Source organism: Balaenoptera ricei, chromosome 1 (genome assembly GCF_028023285.1).
Source record: "Balaenoptera ricei isolate mBalRic1 chromosome 1, mBalRic1.hap2, whole genome shotgun sequence".
Classification (NCBI taxonomy): Eukaryota; Metazoa; Chordata; class Mammalia; order Artiodactyla; family Balaenopteridae; genus Balaenoptera; species Balaenoptera ricei.
Genome location: NC_082639.1, coordinates 141237110 through 141253189, shown reverse-complemented (window position 1 = coordinate 141253189; position 16080 = coordinate 141237110). Strand labels below are relative to the sequence as shown.

At 38.0% G+C, this 16080-nt stretch overlaps 1 protein-coding gene across 3 annotated transcripts in view; it reads right to left on the bottom strand.

The window, feature by feature from the left end:
* RASAL2 (RAS protein activator like 2) overlaps positions 1–16080 on the bottom strand; it is a 395365-nt gene that overhangs the window by 59090 nt on the left and 320195 nt on the right. For all 3 annotated transcript variants that reach the window (XM_059937207.1, XM_059937197.1, XM_059937215.1), the window contains one exon: positions 534–643. In XM_059937207.1, coding sequence (XP_059793190.1) covers positions 534–643 — 110 coding nt within the window. The remainder of the gene's footprint in view (positions 1–533; positions 644–16080) is intronic.

Sequence of the window (16080 nt, the reverse complement as noted above, 5' to 3'; positions counted from 1 at the left end):
TGAGCCAGAACTACTGAGCCTGCGCGTCTGGAGCCTATGCTCCGCAGCAAGAGAGGCCGCGATAGTGAGAGGCCCGCACACCGCGATGAAGAGTGGCCCCCGCTTGCCGCAATTAGAGAAAGCCCTCGCACAGAAACGAAGACCCAACACAGCCATAAATAAATAAATAAATAAAATTTAAAAAGAAAAGATGAAAAAAAAATGTTAGCTACAGCCATCATCATCCCTTATGGTCATCCTACAAAAGAAAGATACACCTCTGACCACTAGAACTTGATTCGACAGAAACAGCACAACCGATTCTTAAATTAGTTCTTAGGTATCCACACACTCTCTAATATTGTAAGATTTTTAAACTGGTTGGATATTTAAGCCAATATTTTGTACCTTGCCTCAATATGAGCAAGACAAAAAAGTAAATTTTGTATTGGATCTTTCCAACTATCATTGATGCAAAGTTAATGAAGACCGAAATGCCTTATCAAAATGCACTGTAAAATTGCTTTCTTTGTTTTAAGCAAGTGAACTCCTACCTGTCATCTGTATTGCGAAGGGAGGGAAGCCGAAAGCTCGTGTTTCGGTCAAGCTTTGATTGGCTTTTGGTCCTCTTGATGGAGCCTTTCAGGCGCTTGCTGAAGAACCCCTAGAATGAAAAGGCAGAAAGTGATGGGAAAAAGAACCAAAAGGGAACCTTGCTGTCTCCTAACTCATCCGCACTGCCTTTGCAAAAGATACTCAGATTCTTATAATGAAGACCAGAAACAGAATTCAGCTTTTAATTTTTTAATTTGTAAAATACAGCTGCTGGAAACTACCTGATAATGTGATAAAAATTTTTTTCTTCTATGATAATTGGGAGAATTAAACTTTAAAAAATTTTTTTAATTTATTTTTTAACATCTTTATTGAAGTATAATTGCTTTACAATGTTGTGTTAGTTTCTGCTGTATAACAAAGTGAATCAGCTATATGTATACATATATCCCCATATCCCTTCCCTCTTGCGTCTCCCTCCCACCCTCCCTATCCCACCCCTCTAGGTGGTCACAAAGCACCAAGCTGCTCTCCCTGTGCTATGCAGCTGCTTCCCACTAGCTATCTATTTTACACTTGATGGTGTATATATGTCAAGAATTAAACTTTTTGATGGCACTTAATTTCTTATTTCTTAAACAGTTTCTATACTAGCTATGGTAAAGAAACTTCTAACTTCTAAGGTAATATGTTGGTGGTCTCAGCAGTGGCAAAAATTGATCTATGTCACCTTGGATATGGTACTTGTGAAGTTAAATTTTAAATGTAGTTTAACTATTTTAAAATGAAACAGGTATGTATCATGTATGAAACCAGTGAAGCACCTAGACTTCAGAAGAACAAACTGCCTTATAGTTTTTAGCCCTGCTTACCTTCTGCCACTTCCACCAAACTATCTAGAGTGCCTTGAACATCTTCCTAGTCTTAGCACCTGGCAAATAATGGGCATTCAAAAAAGTTTGTTGAATAAAAGAATAAATGCAAGAATGAATTGGCAATTCTATTGTTGCCAGATGAAAGGACATCTCATAGAAGTATATCAAAATGTCTTGACAAAAGACTGTAATTCAAAGAAAAGTATTTTGATGTATGGAATTGACTCTTTCTATTCACCTTGTGATGAATATTAGCTTAGAGAAGCTGTGTAAATAAATATTTCCATAAGGAAGAAAAAAAAATACTAGGCCAATACCAGCACATCAAATCTGTTATATTCTTTTAGTTACCACTAAAGCCCACTGTTTTGGGGTGAAGACTATATTAATCATGATAAGCTAGGTTATGCTTATCTAATAACCCCACAATCTTACTGGCACAAAACGTACTATGTGTCTATGAGCTGGTCAAATATGACGGGGACCTGGCACTATGCTATCCTCACTCAGGGACTTAGGCTAAGGGAGGCTCCATCTTTGTGCTTCTATTAGTTGCTGCCTCAGGATAAAGGAAGTGTGGTAAATTTTGTACTTGCTCTTAAAGCTTCATGTCATTAGTGGTCTCATTTTATTGGACAAAAAAGTCACATGACCACACCTAACTTCAACAGGGAAAGAATGTACAATCCTATCATGTATCTAGAAAGAGATATTTGTTGAACAGTAGGGTGGACTACCATAGTGCTTTTCCATGCCAAGTAAACACACAAGCACTGCCAGAGAAAAAATGGAAACAAACTTATTTGAATCAGAACTAGAGCTATTTAGCTGACTGAAGAAAAATGCTTATGTTATTTCTTGTACTTATAGCCCAAAGAATAAGGGTAAAAACTAGAAAATATCGCATAGACATAATTCCCTAAGCTGTTTTTTATTCCCCAGGCTGTTTTTTATTGTAGGTGTATTGAGATTGATTGGAGGGAAAAAAAACAGGGCTATTTTTAAAAGTACTATATTTCTTAGAGACAGGCATTTGCCTGATCTCCTGTATAATCTTAGCATCATTAGGGAAAGTCACTGTCAGCTGTTCTCTAAGGCAAAGGCTTTATTTACTACTTTCTATGATTCAATCAAGATGAGTCACCACATTTCCTCGTAAATGTAGTCAGCAAACCAGACCTAAATTTATAGAATTCTATTAGGATCATTTATAGTTGGTTCAAAAAACACTGGCCTAAGTTGAGATTCAGCCCAAGGACCGGACCAAATACCATATATAAATACAGTTCTAACACACTACAGTTAAGCAGTTAATTGAGAATGTACTAGTAGATGTTCACTCATATAGTACTTTACCTTCCTGTGGCACTTATTGTATAATACTTCATATTTTAATCCACTTATTTATTAAGTATTTATTTTATGTGTATATGTTATAAAGCATTGTACTAGGTGTTGTAAGGGAAACAAAGATAAAACAAACACAAATTCTGCCCTCAAAGAGCCTGTAGTTTAATATAAGATTAGAAATAAACACAAATATAAATGACACAACATGTATTAGGAAGGTACATGCTCTTAATGCCTGGCATATTTAATCACAAAATAACACTATCATATTTCTTTGAATCTAGGACACCAGTGATTGTAAGTCACACCATTATTTTATGTATACAAAGAAAAAAGCTGCCAATTAACTATAAAACAATGCCTTACCACTTAGAATTTTTATTTTGTATTAAATAAGTTTTTTAAAGACTTACTTTGGCTGGTTTTGTCATATATCACATAGTGTACACATAAAAAGAATATATACAAAATCAGTTAAGGTATCCCTAACGCATCTTCATTCTTCTGAACTATTTTTTTGACTCAGAGTAGCTGTTGTTCATGTTTTTCCACAGAATACCATGATATATTCTTTCTTTCAAAAACGCTGATGACAAATGGCATATGATAAAAGAGTAATTTGAGGGAGACTGGTTCAAGATGGCGGAGTAGAAGGACATGCTCTCACTCCCTCTTGTGAGAGCACTGGAACCACAGCTAACTGCTGAACAATCATCCACAGGAAGACACTGGAACTGACCAAAAAAGATACCCCACATCCAAAGACAAAGGAGAACCCACAATGAGACGGTAGGAGGGGCGCAATCACAGTAAAATCAAATCCCATAACTGCTGGGTCAGTGACTCACAAACTAGAGAACACTTGTACCACAGAAGTCCACCCACTGGCGTGAAGGTTCTGAGGCCCACGTCAGGCTTCCCAACCTGGGGGTCAGGCAACGGGAGGAAGAATTCCTAGAGAATCAGACTTTGAAGGCTAGCGGGATTTGATTACAGGACTTCAACAGGACTGGGGGAAACAGAGACTCCACTCTTGGAGGGCACACACAAAGTAGTGTGCGCATCGGGTGCCAGGGGAAGGAGCAGTGAACCCATAGGAGACTGAACCAGACCTACCTGCTGGTGTTGGAGGGTCTCCTGCAGAGGCGGTGGGTGGCTGTGTCTCACTGTGAGGACAAGGACACTGGCAGCAGAAGTTCTGGGAAGTACTCCTTGGTGTGAGCCCTCCCAGAGTCCGCCATTAGCCCCACCAAAGAGTCCGGGTAGGCTCCAGTGTTGGGACGCCTCAGGCCAAACAACTAACAGGGAGGGATCCCAGCCCCACCCATCAGCAGACAAGAGGATTAAAGTTTTACTGAGCTCTGCCCACCCGAGCAAGAGCCAGCTCTACCCACCACCAGTCCCTCCGATCAGGAAATGTGCATAAGCCTCTTAGATAGCCTAATCCACCAGAAGGCAGACAGCAGAAGCAAGAAGAATTACAATCCTGCAGCCTGTGGAACAAAAACCACATTCACAGAAACATAGACAAGATGAAAAGGCAGAGGGCTATGTACCAGATGAAGGAACAAGATAAAACCCCAGAAAAACAACTAAATGAAGTGGAGATAGGCAACCTTCCAGAAAAAGAATTCAGAATAATGATAGTGAAGATGATCCAGGACCTGGGAAAAAGAATAGAGGCAAAGATCGAGAAGATGCAAGAAATGTTTAACAAAGACCTAGAAGAATTAAAGAACGAACACCCAGAAGAATTAAAGAACAAACACACAGAGATGAACAATGCAATAAAACTGAAATGAAAACTACACTAGAAGGAATCAATAGCAGAATAACGGAGGCAGAAGAACGGAGAAGTGTCCTGGAAGACAGAATGGTGGAATTCACTGCTGCAGAACAGAATAAAGAGAAAAGAATGAAAAGAAATGAAGACAGCCTAAGAGATCTCTGGGACAACATTAAACACAACAACATTCGCATTATAGGGGTCCCAGAAGGAGAAGAGAGAGAGAAAGGACCAGAGAACATATTTGAAGAGATTATAGGCGAAAACATCCCTAACATGGGAAAGGAAATAGCCACACAAGTCCAGGAAGTGCAGCAAGTCCCACACAGGATAAACCCAAGGAGAAACACGCCGAGACACATAGTAATCAAACTGGCAAAAATTAAAGACAAAGAAAAATTATTGAAAGCATCAAGGGAAAAAGAACAAATAACATACAAGGGAACTCCCATAAGGTTAACAGCTGATTTCTCAGCAGAAACTCTACAAGCCAGAAGGGAGTGGCATGATATACTTAAAGTGATGAAAGGGAAAAACCTACAACCAAGATTACTCTACCTGGCAAGGATCTCATTCAGATTTGATGGAAAAATCAAAAGCTTTACAGACAAGCAAAAGCTAAGAGAATTCAGCACCACCAAACCAGCTCTACAACAAATGCTAAAGTGGGAAACACAAGAGAAGAAAAGGACCTACAAAAACAAACCCCAAACAATTAAGAAGATGGTCATAGGAACATACATATAGATAATTACCTTAAACATGAATGGATTAAATCCTCCAACCAAAAGACACAGGCGTGCTGAATGGATACAAAGACAAGACCCATATATACGCTGTCTACAAGAGACCCACTTCAGACCTAGGGACACATACAGACTGAAAGTGAGGGGATGGAAAAAGATATTTCATGCAAATGGAAATCAAAAGAAACCTGGAGTAGCAATACTCATATCAGATAAAATAGACTTTAAAATAAAGAATGTTACAAGAGACAAGGAAGGACACTACATAATGATCAAGGGATCAATCCAAGAAGAAGATATAACAATTATAAATATATATGCACCCAACATAGGAGCACCTCAATACATAAGGCAACTGCTAACAGCTGTAAAAGAGGAAAGTGACAGTAACACAATAATAGTGGGGGACTTTAACACCTCACTTACACCAATGGACAGATCATCCAAAATGAAAATAAATAAGGAAACAGAAGCTTTAAATGACACAACAGACCAGATAGATTTAGTTGACATTTATAGGACATTCCATCCAAAAACAGCAGATTACACTTTCTTCTCAAGTGCACATGGAACACTCTCCAGGATAGAGCACATCTTGAGTCACAAATCAAGCCTCAGTAAATTTAAGAAAACTGAAATCATATCAAGCATCTTTTCTGACCACAACACTATGAGATTAGAAATGAATTACAGGGAAAAAAACGTAAAAAACACAAATACATGGAGGCTAAACAATATGTTACTAAATAACAAAGAGATCACTGAAGAAATCAAAGAGGAAATCAAAAAATACCTAGAGACAAATGACAATGCAAACACAACGATCCAAAACCTATGGGATGCAGCAAAACCAGTTCTAAGAGGGAAGTTTATAGCTATACAAGCCTACCTCAAGAAACAAGAAAAATCTCAAATAAACAATCTAACCTTACACCTAAAGGAACTACGGAAAGAAGAACAAACAAAACCCAAAGTTAGCAGAAGGAAAGAAATCATAAAGATCAGAGCAGAAATAAATGAAATAGAAACAAAGAAAACAATAGCAAAGATCAATAAAACTAAAAGCTGGTTCTTTGAGAAGATAAACAAAATTGATAAACCATTAGCTAGACTCATGAAGAAAAAGAGGGAGAGGACTCAAATCAATAAAATTAGAAATGAAAAAGGAGAAGTGACAACAGACACCACAGAAATACAAAGCATCCTAAGAGACTACTACAAGCAACTCTATGCCAACAAAATGGACAACCTGGAAGAAATGGACAGATTCTTAGAAAGGTATAACCTTCAAAGACTGAGCCAGGAAGAAACAGAAACTATGAACAGACCACTCACAAGTAATGAAATTGAAACTGGGATTTAAAATCTTCCAACAAACAAAAGTCTAGGACCAGATGGCTTCACAGGTGAATTCTATCAAACATTTAGAGAAGAGCTAACACCCATCCTTCTCAAACTATTCCAAAAAATTGCAGAGGAAGGAACACTCCCAAACTCATTCTACGAGGCCACCATCACCCTGATACCAAAATGAGAGAAAGATACTACAAAAAGAGAAAATTACAGACCAATATCACTGATGAATATAGATGCAAAAATCCTCAACAAAATACTAGCAAACAGTATCCAACAACACATTAAAAGAATCATACACCATGACCAAGTGGGATTTATCTCAGGGATGCAAGGATTCTTCAATATATGCAAATCAATCAATGTGATACACCATATTAACAAATTGAAGAGGAAAAAGCATATGATCATCTCAATAGATGCATAAAAAGCTTTTGACAAAATTCAACACCCATTTATGATAAAAACTCTCCAGACAGTGGGCATAGAGGGATCCTACCTCAACATAATAAAGGCCATATATGACAAACCCACAGCAAACATCATTCTCAATGGTGAAAAACTGAAAGCATTTCCTGTAAGATCAGGAACAAGACAAGGATGTCCACTCTGACCACTATTATTTAACATAGTTTTGGAAGTCCTAGCTATGACAATCAGAGAAGAAAAAGAAATAAAAGGAATACAAATTGGAAAAGAAGAAGTAAAACTGCCACTGTCTGCAGATGACATGATACTATACATAGAGAATTCTAAAGATGCCACCAGAAAACTACTAGAGCTAATCAATGAATTTGGTAAAGTTGCAGGATACAAAATTAATGCACAGAAATCTCTTGTATTCCTATACACTAACGATGAAAAATCTGAAAGAGAAATTATGGAAACACTCCCATTTACCATTGCAACAAAAAGAATAAAATACCTAGGAATAAACCTACCTAGGGAGACAAAAGACCTGTATGCAGAAAACTATAAGACACTGATGAAAGAAATTAAAGATGATACAAACAGATGGAGAGATATACCATGTTCTTGGATTGGAAGAATCAACATTGTGAAAATGAGTATACTACGCAAAGCAATCTACAGATTCACTGCAATCGCTATCAAATTACCAATGGCATTTTTTACAGAACTAAAACAAAAAAATCTTAAAATTTGTATGGAGACACAAAAGACCCCGAATAGCCAAACAGTCTTGAGGGAAAAAAACAGAGCTGTAGGAATCAGGCTCCCAGACTTCAGACTATACTACAAAGCTACAGTAATCAAGACAATATGGTACTGGCACAGAAACAGAAATATAGATCAGTGGAACAGGATAGAAAGCCCAGAGATAAACCCACGCACCTATGGTCAACTAATCTATGACAAAGGAGGCAAGGATATACAATGGAGAAAAGACAGTGTCTTCAATAAGTGGTTCTGGGAAAACTGGACAGCTACATGTAAAAGAATGAAATTAGAACACTCCCTAACACCATACACAAAAATAAACTCAAAATGGATTCGAGACCTAGATGTAAGACCAGACAGTATAAAACTCTTAGAGGAAAACATAGGAAGAACACTCTTTGACATAAATCACAGCAAGATCTTTTTTGATCCACCTCCTAGAGTAAGGAAATAAAAACAGAAATAAACAAATGGGACCTAATGAAACTTAAAAGTTTTTGTACAGCAAAGGAAACTACAAACAAGACGAAAAGACAACCCTCAGAATGGGAGAAAATATTTGCAAACGAATCAACGGACAAAGGATGAATCTCCAAAATATATAAACAGCTCATGCAGCTCAATATTATAAAAACAAACAACCCAATCCAAAAATGGGCAGAAGACCTAAATAGACATTTCCCCAAAGAAGACATCCAGATGGCCAAGAAGCACATGAAAAGCTCCTGAACATCACTAACTATTAGAGAAATGCAAATCAAAACTACAGTGAGGTATTACGTCACACCAGTTAGAATGGGCATCATCAGAAAATCTACAAACAACAAATGCTGGAGAGGGTGTGGAGAAAAGGGAACCCTCTTGCACTGTTGATGGGAATGTAAATTGATACAACCACTATGGAGAACAGTATGGTGGTTCCTTAAAAAAGTAAAAATAGAATTCACATATTACCCAGCAATCCCACTACTGGGCATATATCCAGAGAAAACCATAACTCAAAAAGACACATGCACCCCAATGTTCATTGCAGCACTATTTACAATAGCCAGGTCATGGAAGCAACTTAATGCCCATCGACAGATGGATGGATAAAGAAGATGTGGTACATATATACAATGGAATACTACTCAGCCATAAAAAGGAACAAAACTGGGTGATTTGTAGAGACGTGGATGGATCTCGAGACTGTCATACAGAGTGAAGTAAGTCAGAAAGTGATAAAGAAATATTGTACATTAACGCATATATGTGGAACCTAGAAAAATGGTACAGATGAACTGGTCTGTAGGGCAGAAATTGAGACACAGATGCAGAGAACAAACATATGGACACCAAGGGGGGAAAGTGGCGGGGGGAGGGTGGTGGTGTGATGAATTGGGCAATTGGGATTGACATATATACACCAATATGTATAAAATGGATAACTAATAAGAACCTGCTGTATAAAAAAAAAATTCAATAAAATTCAATTTTTATTGGGGAAAAAAAAAACAGTAATCTCCAGAGATGTTAAAATGTGAAAAAATATGCATTTTAGAATTGATGAAACATGGTATTATTATTTTTTTTTAAATATATTTATTTATTTTTGGCTGTGTTGGGTCTTCGTTTCTGTGCAAGGGCTTTCTCTAGTTGCGGCGAGCGGGGACCACTCTTCATCGCGATGCGCGGGCCTCTCACTATCGCGGCCTCTCTTGTTGTGGAGCACAGGCTCTGGACGCGCAGGCTCAGCAATTGTGGCTCACGGGCCCAGTTGCTCTGCGGCATGTGGGATCTTCCCAGACCAGGGCTCGAACCCGTGTCCCCTGCATTGGCAGGCGGATTCTCAACCACTGCACCACCAGGGAAGCCCGAAACATGGTATTATTTTAGAGAGGTACATAGGAAATTATTTCAGGAGTTCGTCAAAACAAAGGGAAATTGTATGGAAGAAGTGGTATATGCTAGGTCCCAAAGGGTAGACATGATTTGGGTTTGGGGGTGTTGAGTAGCAAGGGTATTGTATGGAGCATAGCATGAAAAACGTCATGGAGGTAACAATACACAGGGTATACATTAAGTAGATTTAGTTTGGTGGGTAAATGATTAGTAGTAGTGAAAAATAAGATTGGAAACGTGATTTGTCCAGCTATTCATGTATAATTATTGCTCCCTTTGGCCCTTAAACTTTTGAGGAAAGGTATAATGCTATATCTATCTTAACACTGACCACAGTGTCTAAAGCTTAATAAGTGCTCAGTAAATACCTCAGAAGTATATACATAAAATTATGGTTGTTTAAGGAATACAGATAAGGGAAAGTGTAAGACTGCCGTAAGTGGTCAGTGATATTTCATGGAGGTAGTAGAATCTACTACAAAATTCTGTTTTCATTTCCTTGATATAACTGAAACATGGTTTTCACCCGAGAAGACTGTTTAGCTTACAGCCCTATTTGATAGACGTTTTCCATTCTCTCTACCCAATATTCAATGGTACCAGAAAGAGGAGCTGGGATTTTCCTAGCTTATTACGACTGCTTCCAAACCTTTATTCCATAAAATAATGGTTTGGAGTAAAGCATATTCTTTGAGGTTTATATGACCTTGATTTAATACCCTTTATCACACTCTTTGCCGTTCTCATGTATTAATCTCTCTTTCACTTTCCTTTATTCATTAAGGACTTTAGCCCCCAGCTTGCAATATTTCTCTGTCTCTTAGCTCATAACACCATGCTAGTAAATAACTGCATAGGGATCCATCTCATATGCTAGCTTCACAATTCCTTAACTCCAATAACCTTTAACCTCCTCTCCAGCCACTCACTCCTAGAACCACGCCCTAGATATTATCATTATTCAGATCCCTCACCTCAGACACCTTAGACAGTAATACTCTTCTTTCTGACTTTTCTTCCTGACCAGGTATGTCTTTCTCCAAATACATCTACTCTCCAACCTCATAGAAACCGCTAGTTCCTTGACCACCCCATTTTTCTCCGTGACCCTGCATTTCTCTCTATTCAACCAAGACTCCCGGACCAATGATCTGAAGCTATTCAATCACCAATAGCCTCCATCCTCTTAATGATCAGCTATCCAAAATCAAAACTGAATCAATGTTTAAAATGTGGTCCCGTGATCAGGCTGTCCAGGAAGACCACATAGCTGAATGGGCTGATGCCACTAAATATTCACTATCTCCAAGCTTGGCTTGGCTTTTACTATGCCTCTGCCTGGACCAACCATGCACTGAGCCTTCCAGCAACATTATTCCCTCTGGGAAGCCTCAGAGCGTATGGTATGCCTTCTTTCCCACGGGCCCCTTCTGAGCAATTCCTTACATACAGGTCAGTATGCTCTGTACCATGAATAGCCCTGGCTATAGCTGAGTAGACCGGGGTGGATACTTGACCTAAAGGTACCTAAAAGAGTGGTCCTGGTAAGAGTTCTACCTGTAGAATACGGTATCATCTGGTAGCTACTAACTGCTCTAGCCGACCCCTGACCATTCCCTACTTCATGCTTTACACGCCAGCAAATCTAAAAGCCTCCAATTCTCTACAGTCATCATGCATCTACGCTACTGTTCATATTCCCTCCCTTTTCCCTGGTTAAGTCATCCTTTCAGACTCAGCTCAGGCATGATCTCTTCTAAGGTGTCTAGTTTGGCATGTCCTGACCCTGCTCTAGATTAGGTGCCCCTCCTATGTGTTTCCAAGAATCTATAAATAGAGCCAGCCTTACATTTAGCACACTGCATACCCACTGATGTGTCAACAGACTTCCCTGCTAAACTCTGAACTCCATAGGACAGGGACTAAACAATTTTTGCATCCCCAAGGCAGGGCTGATATCTGGCATTTAGTAGGGGCTCAATATATGTTTGTAGAACTGAAATAAAATAGGCAGTGAAATGAATAAAAGCCATCATGGTGTTTCTGCTACAACTGCCACCACGGAAAGAACGGGGAACTCAATCAGGAAGTGTGGCTTCAAATCCTGGCTCCAATTTCTCCTAGCTGAATGACCTTGGACAAGTCACAGCTTCTAAGTTTCAGATTGCTTATCTGTAAAATGAGGATTAAAAAATCCTCTTCCTAAGGCCATCCCAAAGAATAAGATAACTGAATGCAAAAGTAGTTTTAAAATAATGGAAAATGGGTACCTATAAGTATTAATTGAATATAAATCTAGGATGAGAGACTACTGAACAGGCTAGGTGAAATCATGAGTCTTTCCTCCCAGAAACCACCACCACAAAGGAAGGGAAGGAAACTAGAAATAAATTCCACAATATCCGGGATTTGGGGCTATTTTGTTCTGTGATGTATGCCAGTGCCTATAAATGATACTTGGTATATCCTAAGTGTTCAATAAACATTTGTTGGCTGAATGAATTTACTGAAGGCTTCCTGGCTATCAAGCACTGGCCAGGTGCTTTCCAATATTTGATACCATTTAATCCATGTAACAACTCCACAAAGCAGGTATTCAGTAACTTGCTTTAGGTAACACAGTTAATAGGTGAGGAGTTAGAATTTAAACCCAGTATATTGCTAGTACTTAAAAAGTTTCATTTGTGTACATTTGTGTATATATTTACTTGCCAGACACTTGAGGCACTTGAGATAATCAGTAAACAAACAAAAATCTTTGCTTTCATTAATCTTATATACCAGTGGAAGGAGACAGACAATAAACAAAGAACAAAATAAATTAGCAAAAGACAAGCACTGTAGAAAAACAGAACTGCGTAAAGAGGGTTGGGAATACAAAGTGGTCATGGTAGACCTTATGGAGAAGGATTATATTGAGTAAAGAAGAGGAGGTGAGTTAGCCTTGAGTTAGCAGATACTGGAAGGGAAAATCATTCTAGGCAACAGGACTAGGCTCAGCAAAGGCTTTAAGGCAAAAGCATGCTTAGTGTGATCAAGAAAGAGCCAAGAAGTCAGTGTGGCTGGAATGGAGAAAGCAGTAAGAAGGGTTGTAGGAAATGAGGTCAGAGAGGTAGCAGGCTGGTGTTGGTCCCAGTACTGGGGTAGGGGGTACAGTGTGCAGAGCCTGCAGGCCACTGTAAGGACCTCACCTTTCACTCTGACTTCTAAGGAAATCAACAATGAGAGACAAGACCATTCAAAGAGTCATAAATAAATAAGCATTTGCTTTTCTGAGAGAAATACTTTTACCTATGAAAATTTAATGTAATTTTGAGCAAGAATGCACAATATATGAAGAGTTCATTTTCTTCATCAACTATATATCAATAGCAGAGATACAGAGAAGCTATCTGACTTTTCCCAAGTCACACAGCTGCTAAGTCGCAAAGTACAACTTCAAGTTCAGGCAGTCTGACTCTGGAACGCTTGCTTTTTAACCATGATACTGTACTAATTCTCCACATTCTAATTTCTCTTCAAATACTCTAGGCACTATAATATAATGCATTTCCCCCATGTGTACTATACTTAATTTCTACACACATCTTATTATAGAATTATATACCACAAAGAGGCAAAAATGCAGTATAACAATTCAAAAATATGAGAGAAAAAAGGAAAACAAACCAAAAAAACCCACTAATGTGACATGTGACTTAAAAAAATTTGCTCCTAAGGCTCCTATCTCTATAATTAAACTAGAGTAAAATTGAAATCCTTTTGAAATTACTTTTTTTTTTTTAAAGGAATTCCTTTATTTTTATTATTTATTTATTTATTTATTTATTTTTGGCTGTGTTGGGTCTTCGTTTCTGTGCGAGGGCTTTCTCTAGTTGCGGCATGCGGGGGCCACTCTTCATCGCGGTGCGCGGGCCTCTCATTATCACGGCCTCTCTTGTTGCGGAGCACAGGCTCCAGACGCGCAAGCTCAGTAGTTGTGGCTCACGGGCCTAGTTACTCCGCAGCATGTGGGATCTTCCCAGACCAAGGCTCGAACCCGTGTCCCCTGCATTGGCAGGCAGATTCTCAACCGCTGTGCCACCAGGGAAGCCCTGAAATTACTTTTATATGTAACTGATTCTGTGGTCACTGAGAAGAAAAACCCAAATATAAAATTTAAAAATAGATGGATGCCAATTAGGAAAATGTTTCTCTCTTTCACAAAAAGTTATGATATCTATGTCTTATGTTAATTTGAAGGGTAAATGATGCTCCTATAAATGTACCCTAAAAATCCTGTATCATAAATGGAAACAAAGGAGAAGACTGCAAATAAACTTGATTTCACCCTTCTGATACCAACCTAATCTGAAAGAACACAAACAAAACCCTCCAAACAAATCCTACTTCATACAATTCTCCTTTGGATTGCTGTTGCTACCATCTACAATTCTTAAAAATAATAAAAAGCGTATCATTTTAAACAACTATATCGTCATAGCAATTGATACAACTAAAATGACTTACTTTAAGTAGTTGGTACTCACTATTTTTGGCCAAAATAAGGCTTAAAATTAGCAACTGCCAGTGAAAGAGAAAAAGCCAAATGGTGTCTTTCTCTAGAGCTTGGTAAATGTTAAGATAACAATAAAAGTTGTTCACCACCTGCAAATTGGAGTAACCCCCGAAGGCTGAACTTGGCTATCAGGGCATGATTGGTAACTGAAATAAAACTGCTGCTATGCAACTGCTCTCAGAAGCCTCAGTGGTGCTAATCAGAGACACTGACTTGCCAGCATCCTAGGGCTGCTGCTGTTCCCTTAAGACATGGAGAAGAGGCAGAGAAACATGTCATCACCTTTCACACAAAAACACAGTGATGTGCAACAGAACCCTGCTTTAATTCTGTTTGAGACTTTTCCATATCAGTGACCACACAAGGGATTAAACAATTTTAGGTGATTAAGTAATTTTAATAGCAGTTCCTTAAAATGTTATATGACTCACACTAAGAAAATGTCACCTTGTCAACTAGAAAGAACGCAGGTGAGAATTGTTTTTATTCTTACTTTTTAAGTTATAGTTTAATTACTAACTTAACCTGTGTATTTTGCATATTTTAGCAGTTCACATTATTATGGATTGTAATTACCTGAGAAGAAGGGCTGTGCCATATATAAATTATTCCCTCCCTTGTTTTCTTAATATAACTTAGGAACTTACAGATGTTTGATAAATGCTGACTAAAATCTAATTGTAGAAAACAAGGAAAAAGGAAAAGGAAGGGTAACTGAAAATGTCAAACTCTACTTTTCAGTTATCATATTTTACTTAGTTTATCTTCCAGTTATTGGAAGTCTAAACAGAAGGGGAAACTCTAGGTAACAAGAATAATAACAAAACCACAAACAGTTACAAAGTGCTTTATAGTTAATAAGCAGTTTCAATGTGAGTAGTTTCTTCTCTAGTGGGGCTTTTTGATTTTGGGTTTTTGTTTTGTCTATGTTTGTTTGCAAATTTAAGCATCACAGGGGAAAAGAAAAGGTTCTATCATAAATTACAATTGTTTTTCTAGCCCAGAGCTGATAAATCAGACTTTTTGATATGAAGCAGTGATCTCCATTTTTAGAAGAATCCAATGATACTTTTGTTAAATGAAGTGAAACTTTTATTATGAAACTCTTAAACATACAAAAGCACAGAAGTTAATACAGTAAACATATACCCGTTAATCAGATCTAAACAATGCTAACATATTGATATTATTAGGTTATATTAAAATATAAAAGTAAAATATGTATATTATGTGACATAACATATGTTATACTTGTTATATATAACATCATAATATAACTTACTGATATGCTGATTTACTAGGGGACCAAACAGACGATATTAAGCACACCTCTTCTATCCCTAATGATAGTCTTTGTCTTAAAGATTCATTTTCACTTGATAGAACACTGTTATGCCAGATTTCCTTTGATAATTTTCTTGTTAAAATTTTTTAAACTTTTTATTTTCAACTTTTATATATTATGTTTCAAATATATCTTTTCTATTAAAAAATTAGGTTCATTGAAGTATACTTTATAAAAGGAAAAATTCACTATTTTTCCTTTCCTATTTTAGGTGTATAGCTTGATGAGTTTTGACAGACGTATACTACCACAATTGAGATACAGAACATTTCTATCGCTCAAAAAATTTATTCGTGGGGCTTCCCTGGTGGAGCAGTGGTTAAGAATCTGCCTGCCAATGCAGGGGACACGGGTTTGAGCCCTGGTCTGGGAAGATCCCACATGCCACGGAGCAACTAAGCCCGTGCACCACAACTACTGAGCCCGTGCTCTAGAGCCCATGAGTCACAACTGCTGAGCCCATGAGCCACAAC